The 15742-nt window shown below is 42.4% G+C and overlaps 1 protein-coding gene and 1 pseudogene across 2 annotated transcripts in view; one reads left to right on the forward strand and one right to left on the reverse strand.

Annotated features, from left to right (window-relative positions):
• Positions 1–424: 424 nt before the first annotated feature.
• Positions 425–15742, reverse strand: part of RNF144B (ring finger protein 144B) — a 142005-nt gene continuing 126687 nt past the window's right edge. For both annotated transcript variants that reach the window (XM_087820626.1, XM_016205153.2), the window contains 4 exons: positions 12975–13179; positions 10979–11123; positions 4068–4157; positions 425–2659 (listed from right to left, as the gene is read on the reverse strand). In XM_087820626.1, the coding sequence (XP_087676752.1) occupies positions 2519–2659; positions 4068–4157; positions 10979–11123; positions 12975–13179 (581 nt within the window). In that variant the 3' untranslated portion in view covers positions 425–2518. The remainder of the gene's footprint in view (positions 2660–4067; positions 4158–10978; positions 11124–12974; positions 13180–15742) is intronic.
• LOC148092493 (U4 spliceosomal RNA) lies at positions 8788–8871 on the forward strand (annotated as a pseudogene).

Below are 15742 nucleotides of genomic sequence, written 5' to 3' on the forward strand. Positions count from 1 at the left end.
TATAACAGTATCTCTGTGAGAAGACCATTTCTTCCGTTTTTCCAAGGAAATAACATAGATATTTTCTTCCACTTCTACTCCAAATTCAGGAGCTCCACCTTAAATAACACACCCTTTTGGGTGACTTGAAATCAGCCCATTTTAAGATTCTTTGTAGAACCAAGCTTGAAGAGTTTACTAATGGAGGAGTACATTGCCACTACTGACATTCCTGATACAAAAATTCACTTTCAGTTGAATTCCTGTGATTCCCCTGAGCAGTTATAAATGCCTTTTATGATAATGAGGCAGTGTAAGACAAAGCAAATTATTCAAATATATATACATTTATATTTATACTAATATACATTAATAGAAGAGAGTATTGATTTTTTTTCTGAAGTGTTTTGAGTTTCAAAGGAAAATAAAGACACTTAACACTGAGAAATTTCTAATAAATGATTAAAAACGTTTTGGGTTGGCTGCCATTCAAAAGTATTCCCAGAGTTCTCATCAATGTTCTATACAAACTATAAATAAAAATATACATGACCAAAAGTACTATCTATATATTTCAATACGTACATGTGAACGAAAAGTTCCTTAAATATACACATCCCCACATAGGATACATTCCATTACATAGGCAAAGCATCATTCTCTAATAACAGGCCCAGGATAGCAGCAATTTAATAATCTAGTTATTATCCAGTTACCTCAGAATTATCATAGGTCCTGAGAGTTCCTGATGTGGGGTCCCTGGCTTCAAGGAAAGCTCTCCATTATCATTTAACACAGTTCTCATGAGGCACCAGGCTACATTGCTAATGGCAATTATGTCATCCTGTGACTGCAGAAAAAGTTACTGTCTTCTCAAAACCCGTTTATTCAAAATCTGACTAATGGTATGATACAAAAAATAAGTCATTTTATTTCTTACATATTTCTGTTATTTTATCAGTGCCTTGTACATACAGAATATTCAGATTACCCTAACAGACACTAAACTCCGCTGAGAAGACAGCTCCTTGGAAATGTGTTTGAAAATACATATATAACCTGGCGGGTGTGGCTCAGTTGGTTGGAACGTTCCCTGTACATGAAAAGGTTGCAGGTTTGATTCCCGGTCAGGGCACGTACCTAGGTTGTGGGTGCAGTCCCCAGTTGGGGCGCATACAAGAGACAACCAATCGATGTTTCTCTCTCACATCGATGTTTCTCTCTCCCTCTCCCTCCCTCTCTCTAAAAACAACAAAAACAAATGTAAACAACATGATTATCAATCAGTATTTTTACAAACTGAGATGGCATGATGTCATACTAAGTATTGTTTTAAAAGAGTTATGTTTATGAGTCTATACTTGAGTAAGTTAAGAACTTGCAATCAAAATTTCCATATATAATATGCAAAAAATCTTTAGGTTGACTTACAATAAACAGTATTAGTCACAGAAGAAAATATAGAATGGCTTTTACATAAACATTTATTTTGTGCGTTGTACTATTGTGTGTGATAATTACACACTATTATTTTGTGTGTGTATCTAGGCATGCCCAGTGGATAGAAATTCTAGGTAGGCAGCAAGTTATATGGGTCCTAGGGGTACATATGGACTTTAATACTCATTCTTGGTGTGTACTTTTAGGTCTAATTCTAAATCTGTTGGGTATATGAACACAAAGCTCAAGAAAGGGCCCTGTTATCTATGATGAAGGTTTTGAACCTCTGCCACTCCACCCAAATACTTCATGTAAAACAAGCTCGTAGACAGTAGCTACTGGCTGTATGAGAAGAGTTTATCACCTTAAAAAAGTTATACTTGCCCAGAGAGAGAGGTTAAGTTAGACCATATTGTTTTACATGTGAAATCCTTTTACTGGGACAACTTCCTCTGCACAGCAGTTTCTCCTGCTTGAAGATGAGATCACTCGAGGAAAAACCCATTGTGTTCCTGCCAAGTCACTGTGGGAATGCTGGGAAAGCACGCCCAGTAGCTGGCAGATGGAGCCACCCTATCGACTCCTGAGATAAGCAGCCTGCTTTATCACTCTTATGAGAATTTTCCCTGAAATAGTCTTATCCACGGGTTTCCCCCCATATTTCCCATGGTAGTCAAATCAACACAGAACAGACTCTAGCTTCTCAATTATCATGCATGTTGCCAACCACGACAACACCTTTATTATAGTGAATGTTCACTCAGGCTCCTTGAATTTGGCTGGAAGTTGAACAGTCCCACGGGATCCTTCAGGTGATAAAACGAGGCTGTGTTAGTTCCTTCCCAAGAACCCAAGCTTCTGACATGCTCCGCAGACACAACCTGGACTGCAGAACCCGATTCTCTTTACACAGGAACACACACACCAGTGCTTGGCCTTTTCTGATGCCACAGGCGGACAGGCAAGTTCAAAGTCTGGACACAGAGGCACTTCCAAAATTTGGCAAGAAAAAGGAGGCGAGTTCACTAAGTGGGGCTTTATCACTGTGCTCTCTCGTATGTATAAGACATGTGTGGCACGGGGACACAGGAAGAGATCTTTAGGTTGTGGATGGGTCATGCTTTTTCTTCTTGCCCCGGCAGGACTTGCAGACACAACAGATTATACATGGGGAAGCCAGAAGTAGCAAGGGTGAAGTCACCAAGGCAATGATGCCCAACCCCACAAGAATCCCAACAACCTGGAAATTTAGAAAAAAGGAGAAAAAAAACTATTTTAGCAGTTAAATCTTCGTATATGTGTATTATACTATCAACTATGGACTCAAAATTCACATTGAGCCTGCACAGCATGGCTCAGCGATTGAGCATCGACCTATGATTCCAGGAGATCGAGGTATGATTCCTGGTCAGGGCACATTGCCTGGGTTGTGGGCTCGATCTCCAGTGGGGGGCATGCAGGAGGGAGCTGATCCATGACTCTCTCATAATTGATGTTTCTATCTCTTTCTCTCTCTCCCTCTCCCTTCTTTTCTCTAAAACCAATAAAGATATACTTAAAAAATAAATAAAATAAATGTATTTTTTTAAATTCACATTGAAAGCCTAATCCCCAATAATGATGTTTGGAAATGAGGTTCCTTGGGAGGTAATTAGGACATGAGGGTGGAGCCCTCATGACGGGATTAGTGCCCTTATAAGAGACACCAGATAGCTTGCTGCCTCTCCCCCCTCTGCCATGTTAGAAGATGGGCATCTGTAAACCAACAAGAGAGTCCTCGCCAGAAACCAACCCCAACTCTGGTGGCACCTTGATCTTGAACTTCTAGTCTCTAGAACCGTGAGAAATAAATTTCTGTGGTTTAAGCGACCCAGTCTACAGTAATTTGTTACAGCAGCCTGAGCTGACTAAGACACCATCTCAGACACACAAAACGGTCTCAACTATGGGACCTTTTAGCCGGTCCCCAGCAATGGCCTGAAGTGAATTAACCAGGAAGATACCAGAGACGAAATCAAAGGGGAGAACCAACCAACCAAATGCTAACTCAGGCCCTGGCACGAGCTCAGTATAATCATGAAATGTTGGTGTTGGCTCTCTCTCTACCTGAGTTTCCTCAACAAGTCTCATAGGGATGTTAATAATGATTACTAGGCTATTAACACTGACTCCTTCAAAAGGAACATGGCCTTTAATAAATATGAAACACTATTAAAAACAAAACAAAACAGGGCTCCCTTTGAACCTGTCAGAGTCACACAATGCCATGCACAGAGGGATCTGAGCCCCAGCAGGGCTCACTGGGTGTTAGAACACTGCCTTTCAGAGCAAATGTGCCATAAAGGGCTGCAGGAAAAGTCATTCCACCATTTTTTCAGAAGGAAAGAACATCTGCCCTCATTCTGAAAGTCACTGTTAATTACTTGGCTGCTCTGGGGCCCTGCCCCTCCACCTATCCTCAAGAACACTGTGCTCACCAATTAATTCCAGGCAACTGCTCCATTACTTTTCCCTAGCCCTGCCCTGGGACACCCCAGAGCCTCCTGGGCTGGAATGGGAAGCGGGGGTAAAGTGGGGGGACGAACACGTAGGCTTTCTAAGCCATTATGAGTCTGGTTTGTTTCATGCCCCTTTCAAGGTCAGGGTACCTGTGTCCGGTTCCATATCACTGAGGCTCTTGAATGGCCGAGCTTATTCCTACATGGCCCTTTGTCGTAATGTCTGAGGAAAATGTCGTTCTGAAAAACAAAGAGAAAAGTTCTGGTTAACTTTAGCAGAAGCACAGGCTCTTTCTGGTGATATTAGTTAACAGCCTCTAGGTATTCCAAACCCATGATCCTTAGACTGTACCACAGTAGTTCTATATATCACCAAGTGAAAACAGATCATAATCAGTGAGACTCTTGACTGAGTCTAATAGAGATAAATGGCCTGACCAACTATCATCGAAAGGCAGCTCTATCAGAGGTGTGATATGGAATGAGAGGACCGTGAGTGAGGCAGCTAAAAGGTGGTTGTAGCAAACAAGGCGATAAAATGCCAGTGGTTGAGATGGAGAAAAGGAAAATACAATCATGAGATATTAAGACAGTAACTAACCAGGTGGGGAAACTGGGAGAAATCACAGATGAGGGGAAACAGAATGGCAGTGGCTTTGTTGAGAGAAACAACACAGAGATGGATTTTGTTGGGAGGTAACAAGCAGAGTTTAGACATGTTGAACTTGAGAGATACTTGAGACATCCAAGCAGTACTGTTCAAAAGGCAGCTGGTTACATAGATGTGGATTTGGGGGAAAAGACTTGGGAATCAGTGTACATGGGGTAGAAGAAACCACAGAAGTAAATGAGATCACCCGGGGAGAGTATAGACTGAGAGGCAAACAGGCTGTTGAACGCAAACATGTAAGAATGGGTCAAGGGAGAGCCTGGAAAAGAAACTGAGGAGTGGCCAGAAATATAGACAGGAAACCTGAAGAGCTGGAATCACTGAAACGGAGGTGGTCAAGACGTGAAAAGCAGCAGAGAATCTAGGTAAGATGAGGACTGAAGTGTCCCTTGGATTTCACCCAAAAGCAGTCACTCAGAGCCTTGGAAGAAGAGTCAGAGTGTGACTAAATGGCAATCTGAGCTCGGCAATGACTGGAGGTAAGTGTCAACAGCTTGAGTTGATTATGCTTTATTTTATTATTTTTTTTATTAAACCTTACCCAAGGATATTTTTTCCACTGATGTTTTAGAGAGAGTGGGAGGAAGGGAGGGGAAGAGAGAGAAACATTGATGTGAAAGAGACACGTTGATTTGTTGCCTCCGACACTCGCCCCAACCAGAGCCAGGGACGGAATCTGCAACCCAGGTACATGGCCTCCACCAGGAATCAAACCCACAACCCTTCAGTGTGCAGGCGAATACTCTAACCACTGAGCACACTGGCCAGGGCTGATTATTGAGGCTTGGCTGCTGAAGTGGGGAGAGAAATAGAATGGCTGTAAGGGAAAGATGTAGGCTTGAGAAAAGTATTATTCACGTTTCAATGGGAACCAGCTGAATGCCTGGATAAGTTACTGACTAGAGAGTGGGGAATAGAAGTTGAAATCAGAAGAGAGAGAAGGGAATAATTGAAGGGGACAAGTCGCCAAGGTTCCCAAAGCAGAGGATTAAGAATACCTCATCCTCGCCTGGCCGGCGTGGCTCAGCAGTTGAGCATCGACTTAGGATCCAAGAAATCTCGGTTCAATTCACTGTCAGGGCACATGCCCGGGTTGCGGGCTCGATCCCCAGCAGGGGGCGTGCAGGAGGCAGCCGATCAAGGGCTCTCTCACATCACTGATGTTTCTATCTCTCTCCCACTCCCTTCCTCTCTCTCTGAAATCAATAAAAATATATTTTAAAAAACAAAACAACAACACCTCATCCTCCCACCATGGTAGCTTATAAGATTGGAACTATCTCAGCTAAAATTTTTAAATCTAATTCAAATGTATTTGAGTGAAGGATTTTTTTAGAATTTATCTTTATTGTTGAAAGTATTACAGATGCCCCCTTTTTTCTCCCATTGACCCCCTCCACCCGGAACCACTCCCCAGGCCTCCACCGCACTACTGTCTGTGTCCACAGGTTATGCATAGATACATGCAAGTTCTTTGGTTAATCTCTGCCCGCCCTGCCTTCTCCCCTCTTGCATCTGAGATCTCTCAGTCTGTTCCATGCTTCCATGTTTCTGGATCTATTTTGTTCATCACTTTATTAAGTTCTTTAGATTCCACATATAAGTGAGATTATGGATGTTTTGTCTTTCTCTGCCTGGCTTATTTTGCTTAGCATAATACTCTCCGGATCCTTCCATGCTGTCTCAAAGGATAACAGATCCTTCTTCCTTACAGCTGCGTAGTATTCCATGGTGTAAATGTCCCACAGCTTTTTTATCCACTCATCTACTGATGGGCACTTGGGCTGTTTCCAGATCTTAGCTATTGTAAATAGTGCTGCTATGAACATAGGAGTGCATATATTCTTTCTTGGTGTTTCAGGATTCTTAGGATATATTCCTAGAAGAGTGAAGAAATTTTTTCCCCACATTCTCTTGATGTTAAAATTTAACCAGCATTAATAATGGTAGGACAGAAGAGCAAGTGTATTCAAAGATCAACAGCCTATATCTTTTTAACACTATCTCAAAGCAGTAAGGACTTTGTGAGTTTATCATTTTTTTAAACAATTAGATATTTTAAATTAAGTAATCAACTATACATCTTCCTCTCACTGCAGTTTTGTGTTTAGCCTCATTTCTCTTCATCAGCTGCAGGAATGTGCTTTTATAAAGTCTCAGTGGTGGGAGAAGACTGAAAACTCATCTGGGATTTTCCTGCTGTGACTGACACATTCTTCTGATTTATGACACTTGTCTGATGCTTTTTGTTAGGTGGTTTCCTTTAAGCTTCACAGATGCTCTGAGAGGTGGCTATTATTCCTCTTTGAAGATGAAGTCATTGTGCCTGGTCACCTGGTGGAGAGAGGCAGAGCCAGGAGTCAAATCCAGTGCTCCTTCACCCCACCAAGGTGCCTTGGGACCTTCTCAGATGTCACTCGGCTGATCTGACCAGCTAACTAACTGATCATGGCAAATGCCGTATGTAACCTTTCATGAGGCCATAGGAGGGCTTCCTGCAGCTGAAACTTGTGTGGGGCGTTGTCTAGATGGACACCACCCAAAGAGTGGTCTTGACTCCATCAGCTCCATTTGGAGTGTCTTAGAAATGCCAGTTCCTAGGCCCCACTGCAGACCGCTGAAGTTGGGTATTGTGCCTATGCTTTAACATGCCTTCCATGTGTTTCTGATGTTCACTAGTGTCCTGGGATCCAGTGGTGGTTCTAGGTGTTCTCTGGAAGGTCAAATGAGTTTGGGGGAAGCTGAATCTTGAAGGTGTGGAATGTATGTTAGTATGTCAGTGAACCTGTTTATTTAACCTAGGGAGTCCCAAACACATTAGGTTATGGAGATTTTTTTGGCAAGTTTCCTTGCCCAAGTTTCTAGGGGATACTGTTCTAGGCTGAAGTGACCTTAGGACAGCTCAAGGAAACCCTTCACAACCTGTAAGAAATTAGAATGTGGCAGTGTTAGTTCTCAATCTTTACAGTTCACATCTGCCATGAAGCTTTCAGGTGACACAAACAAGTCCAACCAAGTAGATGTCAACCTCACTAAAACGCATGTTATATGGAATAAGTGCTTTTAATTCTAGGCTTAGGATAGGAATTCCTGTATCTTCTTAAATGAGATTGGTTTCAGGACAGCATTACAATTACCTTACACAGCACTTGACAAAGTGTTAAGGGAATATGTGAATGTCATACATATTCATGGATTTTCAGTCATTTTGTGAGACTTTGACCTTTTTTATTTTCCAGCTTGGGACTTTTTTGCTTCTATATCTGAAATGACTGTAAAACAGATTTTTTGTGAGAATTTAAAAAACTCTATCAAAACATCTTGGGGGCATCATAAAGCCCCATTCACAGTAGTGTACATGAAAGCACAGAAAATGCTACAAGTTTCATTGATTTTAGTACTACTATTAAGTTAATCAATTTTTGCTCGTCTCATGATTAATCTTTTTTAAAGTTTGTCCATAGGTAACAAAGCGTTGCTGTTTAAGGTACATAAAGGGGGGTGAGCTAATCGTGGCGTCTATTAAGTAGGATGGTCAGAGGTGAAAAATTAGGGTTCTCTCTTCAGTATGTTCTCATGTGTACTCAGCTTCCTGCCCTGGGCTCTGCTGGAGTGCCTGCTCTTTGCACACGCTCTCCTACCCTCTGAAGTCTGCTCACTGCACCTCTTGAACGTACTTACGACAGTCTGCACATTATGGAAAAAGGCAAATTTCATAAGTTTGTGCTCTGCTAACTGTAGATATTCATTACTCTATGAGTTATCTATTTTTATAACCACCTGTGGTCTAACATCTCTTACTGATTATGGCACTAGGAAGGGAGATATCCAGAAAAGACGCTTAATTTGTACAATTTCAGCCAATCTGTGGATGTAAAAACTACACTATTGCCTTGCTATAACCCAATCCACTATAATATGGGGAATGGTTTGTCTTGAAATCCATCCTAGCGGGTGGAGTTGAGCTGAACTCCTTCTGGCTTTTCATTGAACTCTTTAACTATAACATGGCCCCATGGCATCGGCCCAAGGAGTGGTAAGACGCCAGTGTGCAAAGGGCTCTTCAGTTTTTCCATTAATTCTCATCTAAGAGCCTTTTACTTACATGTGTACTGTATTTATTTACACACTGTAGGTGGATAATATTTAAAAGCCTGGTTTAATAAACATTTAAACCTTCCCCCAAAAGAAAGAATACCTAACTTTGCATAGTGACAGTATTGTAGCCAGTGAGGTTTATCCGAGGTACAATTACTGCTAATTGGAAAACACACACACACACACACACACAAGAATGCCTCATCCTCTGAAACAGCAGAGGCAAGGATCAAGGCAGGAACACGCTCAAAGCCTGGGAAAGACTCAACATCGCTCGTTTGGTGTCTGTCTCGGGACTGGCTTTTGGACAAGCACCCTTCCCCGAGACCCATGCTCTAAAACTTTCCTATAAACAAGGATCACCTCCACCATCTGACACGGAACACTCGTCTACAGGAAAACATCATTACCAACAAGCCAATGCCCCTGGCTAAAACTAAGAAGCGAGGACTCCGAGAACAATGACCAGAAAAGATGCTGTGTATCCAGCACCTGGCATCTGCGCCAGAACAGTGTGTTCTCTGCAGCTCCATGCCACAAGCACACTTCAGCCAGAGGAGAAGGGGATCTGCAGCACACATTTATTCCCTCACACTCTGGCTTCCTAAAGAGAACCTCATGGGCTCAGCCTGCTTGTGGATCTGAACCCAATTAATATTCTGGTGAAACCTGGAGGAAAACAAAAAAAGACTCCTTCCATTTGTAAAGCGTGAGGGGTGTGCAATCCGTCAGATCCTCATCTGGACTAGCACTCAACTGGATTTATGAGAGGTCTCGAGTACCAAACATAATTGTGATTCAAGGGCGAGAACAGAATTTTTAAGAGAAAACATTGCTCTCAACCTGAGCTGCTAAGCTTCCAGAGTCTAAAATGTCAATTTTCTTCTCCCCAACTTATACCTCTTCTTGAAATACTGACATAAAACTGATTAAGATTCTTACTCATAGATGTCATTCTAAACAACTTATATCGAATTTCAGTTAAAAACCAGGCACATGGGGGCCAGCAAACATCCTGTGTCTCCTGCACACTCACTCCCCAACTGCGGATGATGCTAAAGCTCTAAAAGACTTGCTTACTGAATTGGAGCGAACTGAGCAATTAAAATGCAAAGCTGAGAAAAGAATGGCCACCCAACCATGACTGAGGGCTGACACTGATATGGACATATTTTATAGGTCCAAACTGCCAAAATTGGTAATACCTATAAACAACTCAGGCTGCCTCAAACGTTAAAACACTGTAACTGAAAACAGTAGAATGAATTCTCAACAATCCTTTACACCATCTTTTAGCTCATAGGTTATCATTAGCCTTAGCACGGGACTGAATGAAACTGCACCTGAACTTGAGGAGACATGCTTCGTGAATGGTTAGGATAAAGAACCATGAGACCAGACCTCTTTATCTAGAAGGGAACCCTGACAAAACAGTTGAAGTGAATGAGACAGTTATTTGAGAGACACCATTGATGTGAATGGCTTTTTTTCTTTAAATTCAAAAAGAGGAAAACCACCTAATTGTGGTAGGCAGGATAACTGCTCCCCTAAAGATGCCCATGGGTTTTCCCCCAGAACTTGTGAAAATGTTACCTTACATGGCAAAAGGGACTCTGTAAGTGTGATTAAATTAAGACCTTGAGATAGGGGAGATGATCCTGTATTGTCCAGACGGGCTCAATCTAATCTCACTGGTCCTTAACGGCAGAGGAGCTTTCCCAGCTGCGGTCAGAGGGAATGGCTCTGGAAAGAAGGGCCAGAGAGATGGGATGTTGTGGCCTCAGAAGACAGAGAAAGGGGCCACAAGCCAAGGAATGCAGGCAGCCTTGAGAAACTGGAAAAGGCCAAGAAATGGATTCTCCCCTAGAGCCTGCAGGAAAAAATGCAGCCCTAAGGACACCTTGATTTTAATCCAGTGAGACCCACATTAGACTTCTGATGTACAGAGATAAATTTGTGTGAAGCCAAAATTTTGTGGTAATTTGTGATAATAGCAACATAAAACTAATCCACTAACAGTCCTTTACATAATAGGATGAGACAATGAATGCGCCCACAGCAGGACATGTCCCTAAAATGAAAGCTTGCCTTTGAAAGCCAAGGTGACACATCTCTGGCAATCAAGGAGAAGTTTGACGGACATCTAAGGTAGCAGGCTCAGGAAGTCTCGTTAAGAAAGATAAATCCTTTGGCAGGACAGAAATATTTTGAACAGAAAGCCTGTAGGACGCCAGCTGTCGCACGGGTAGTGCGGAGAAAGACGACCCGAGCAGAGTCCGCGTCGCGAACTTACGTCCAGGTTCTGGAGACAGTACCAGCAAAACGTGTGCTTGCAGTTCTTGCACATCATCTGGGCGCAGCCTTCGTTGCGCTCGATGTACACCAGGCAGACGGGGCACTGCTTAATGGGCGCGTCCGCGGCTGTCCCGAAGAGGGCCCTAGGAACAAGCGGGTCAGAAATCACAGCGCGGGCTGCAGAATGAGGCCTGATTTTTTAAAAAGCTAGGACCACCAGGGTATATACCAACCAGAGCTACGGTAAGAATGGGCTAAAGATAATTAACTGATTAAACCCTGCTAGACTCAGTTTCACGGTCAGCGATGGAATTCCTAGGGCTCCTGATGGGTAGGTAGGGGACTCTTGAGCTGGGCTTACTTCACCCCAGGGAAAAGGGGGGGGGGGGAATAGGAGAGACGGGGATTATTAGTTGTTCAGATAACTCAAAACAAAAAAGACCTTAATTTATTTATCTTTGGCTTTGAGTGAATTATAGCATTGTATTTTCCACAGCTGATTTAATTCGTTGTTTTGCTGATTTAGTATTTCATTCCCTGAGCTGAATAAAAAGTGCAGAAGTCTGCTACACCGCAGAAAGACTAGCTCAGGATCTGACGGGACCCAGATAATCCATCTAATGAGCTGTTCAAATAAACAAATGAAGGAGGCTGGGGAGGAGTCAATAATCAATACTTTAAAGTAAATGCCCAATGTCAGTGAAAAGACCAGCTCCAAACAGATGGATAGGCCAACACTGGGTCACAGCCTAGAGGGACACAGAAAATAAGGGAGGGAAAGTTGGGTGGGAGGGAAGGCTGGGTAAGCCACCACAGCACTGGGCTGCACTTTAGCTACTATTTCATCAAAACCACCACCCAGCTTCACAGGGTTGTAAAAACCTATGATAGAATTTGGTACCCACAATAACCTTACAGAGCACTGGGACAGTTACTATTTTAATTATCTTCCCACTCTGTATTTTTTCAAACAGAGAAACATCCCGTAGGGCCTGAGTGACTTGCATGAGGTCACACGGATGCCAAGTGACAATGTCAGAACTCAGTGCTTCTCCCTCTGGGATCTTTACATTGTCCTGTGATCCCCAGGACCTTACTGCGGTGGCAGTGAAAATGTAGGTACTGGCTGAAAGGGCACATGCCCACCATGTGGACTGGATCATCTCTCCCCTCTCAGTGTTTGGTCTGAGTCAGGCACAGTGTCGCAGCCAGGCAGCACTGCTGTTCCTCTCTGAGGTGCTGGGGGACTAAGCCAACTGGACTGCGACACTGGCATTTCTGCTCGAGCTGATGCAGAACAGCCATAGCCTCAAGCAAAGCATGGGATCAAACACAAAGGTCTCTCACTCCGGGCCCTGCTGCTGCCATGAAAAGCCTCCCTACTGAAAGGTACAGATTTAATTGCTTCTCACCATAACAGAATCTCAACCTTGGCACCATCTTTTCAAAGCCTCAAGTGTTGAGAGAGAAGCTCTTTTCCTCTAATGCCTTGAATTTAGCACCGTACTCTGCAGAAGGGCTGCTGTTTCTGCCGCTGTATTTTCCTGATATGACTGGCACACCTCAGGAGCTGGCAATTTAGTTAGGTAAGAAAATAACTTCTGCACTTTGCAAGCAGGAAGAAGGAGGTATGTCTGTCAATAGTTGGCGGGTATGATACTCAAGCAAATGGCTGTGGACAAGCTATGACTTCCAACTGAGAACCAGCGGACCACACGACTCTCTAACTAAAGGGAAATCAAAACTCATACAAACTCTAATTGCAGCTGTGTCTGAAAGATGCTCCGGGGTAAATAACTAAAATCCCTCTAGAGATGCTTTGCGGGTCATTCTTTGTTCAAAGCTTACTGATCCTGAGACACTTCTCAGGAAGCGCTGCAGGGAAATCATGAATCTCTAAATTCCATCACAAGATAACTCCTCTTCCAAGCTACATATTTTGCGTTTCTGAGAAAACTAGTGAATAATCCCAAATGCCACATTTGTTTTCCTACCCGTGCTCTGTTGGTAAGATGATAGGCTGACTCTCCCTGCAGGAGACCTCGGCGTGCCAAGCATCCTTGCAACAGGAGCAGAACTTCAGGTGGCAGGAAGGGCACTCCACCAACACGGGCTGTCCTGGATCACCTGGTGCAACGGGGCACACTGTCTGACAGTCTGCGACGGGACACCACGTTCGGTAGGGGTCCAGGTGAACTTCTAAAGCGTAAAGAAAGAGAGTGTGATTGTCTATCTGTCTTTCATTCAAACTTGAGGCTTTCTCCCCTTCATTTATTCTCTTTGACAAGCTAACATTTATGGACGTTTAGGACAACCAAGGGTGGTGATTTCTTCACAAGGGATCCAAACCTACAAGGTCACTCAGCGCTGCCACATTTCTCAGAGTAGGTACTAACAGAACAGGCCAGCCCTGCCCTTCTAAACAGATAAGCAGTGTTCTCAATAACATAAATTTGCAACTCCTAAAATATTTCTCATCTTTCAGCACTCAAAATAGGCAAAAATCTCAAGTCCCTTCTACATTAAATGTGGGTACTATCTTGGAGGAAATTGGACATCAAGACCCTACCAAAGCAAAGAAAAAAAATTCACAAAAGATTTTGTCCTTTCAGGCACTGGGAATTAGGTAGTGAGGTTTCTCTGCTGTTTAGTGAGAATTTAAACAAGGAAGAATCAAATAATTTAGGGGCCCAACAGTGTCTGGTATGGCTTAGCCAAAAGGTCAGATTGGCTGGCAACTTGGATCTTCTGCTGTCCTACCAATATGTCACTTGGAGACAATTTTTAAAAGACCCACATACTCTAAAAACCAAAGGTAGGGACTTTCACAAACCATAAAATGATAGTGTTGTCAGGCACCTCATAGGCTAGATCCATGTGGCATGCAGGAAAGAAGGCACGGTTGGGGGGTGGATTACTGTCTCTCTCTTTACAAATCTTGTTCAATTTTCCATTTTCTACACAATAACAGAACCCATGTTCTTGTCATATAATATGGCCTTCAAGGGAATATATCAGATGAAAAACGATGTTATTTGAGGCGTAGAATAGCCCTTTTTTCTCTGAACCAATGTACAGGGTGGGGCAAAAGTAGGTTTATGGTTGTAAGTATGTGAAACACAGGGTTTATTCTTGAACTGTTATTTATTAATTATTGTATTATTGTATTATTTTCCATATGAACAACTGTACACCTACTTTTGCCCCACCCTGTGTTTTGCAAATTTTGAACTGATGAGATTCTAGTTTTAAATCTCCTAAAGCCTGTGATTCTTGAAAATTTCCACCCAGGAGGCAAAGAAACCCAAAGGGTGGCACAAAAGGAAATGAAAGTATTAAATATAAGCTTGGTTTTAAAGGTAATAATTTTACAAATTCAGTATCAGGGGGGAAAGTCTGAAATGTTCCAGTCAACACTGTCTCCATTAATGTCTCACCTAGAAAATGCAACAGTTGGATCTATTTTTATTATAGGTTTTATTATAGGTTTTCATTCAAAAAGAGCATCCTTAAATATTTTCTTATTTAATTCTGGGGGATAGGGACTGGAGAATGATGAGCCAAATATAATCAGAAAAGGGAAACCTATGATTTATAGATCCTTAGACCCCAAGAGAGATGGACCATCTAAGATCCCTAAAACTTTGGGACAGGATGGGTAGAAAGCCAAGGGGATAGTGACACACATACACTCCAAGGTCTTACCTTGTATTTCCATACCATTTGTATTTTCATCCAAACTCTTATAACTGTTTCACAAATACTAAGCCCAAAGAAATGAAGGCTGATATATAACTTAGAGCTAAGGACTCCCAGATCAGATATCTACTAACCATCCATTCTAAGTCACAAGTCTTTAAAAGTTTGATGATAAAGGCAAGTCTATAGGTTAAAACCATGAATAAGCAGCCAACCTACACATGGTTTCGACCTGAAAGCTTTCTAGCTTTTACCCAAATAAGGCAAAAGAAGAGATTTACATAATAAAGCAGTTGAACTTCACGGTGAGCTAAGTGAGCAGAGGGAAAGTCACAGACTACGTGGGAATAGTAGCCAAGGGCTACTGTAGGAAGAACAGATGGTAATAGCACAAAGTAGCAGCAAAGAGGTCTATTAGGAAGCTATTGTAGTCATCTAACCCAGGAGGATACACGGGATTACATGTTAGAAGTGGAAGTACTAAAAATCTGGAACACATTTTGAAGGCCAAACTGTCAAGATTTTCTAGTAGAGATGCAGTTGGATACAGTCATCTCAGTTGACAAACACTGACCTAGAAATATGCCTGGAACATAGCAGCCACTGAATAAATGAGTAAAGTGATGTAACAGAAGTGTAAAAAATAGTATCTGTAGATCAATTCCTTTTGGTAATAAAAGACGACAGTAGCATAAACGGCAAGGTTGCATATTGTCCCACCCTTCATTCAGATATTTCCAGAGAACAGAAACAACTACCCAGGGAGATTTATTATTTTTTTTAAAGGACATATTGGAATCTCTTGGAGAAGAGAATCCAGACATACAAGTCTGGCCAGGTCACACTGAAAAGGCGTCTGTCCTTCAGATTACCCTTCCGCCCCGCTCCTAGAAGAGCAGCTATACGGAAAGTCAATAGAAGCTAAAACAGTTGTTTTATTTTTTTTTAAATATTATAATTCTAATAGGCCATTAACAGCATAATTTTGCTTTACATACCTCAGGTAACACTGTGTTCCACAACAGGGGCCTACAGGCCAGATTAGCAGAAAAGGAAAAGTGCT

Source organism: Miniopterus natalensis, chromosome 9 (assembly GCF_054644295.1).
Source record: "Miniopterus natalensis isolate mMinNat1 chromosome 9, mMinNat1.hap1, whole genome shotgun sequence".
In the NCBI taxonomy this organism is placed as follows: domain Eukaryota; kingdom Metazoa; phylum Chordata; class Mammalia; order Chiroptera; family Miniopteridae; genus Miniopterus; species Miniopterus natalensis.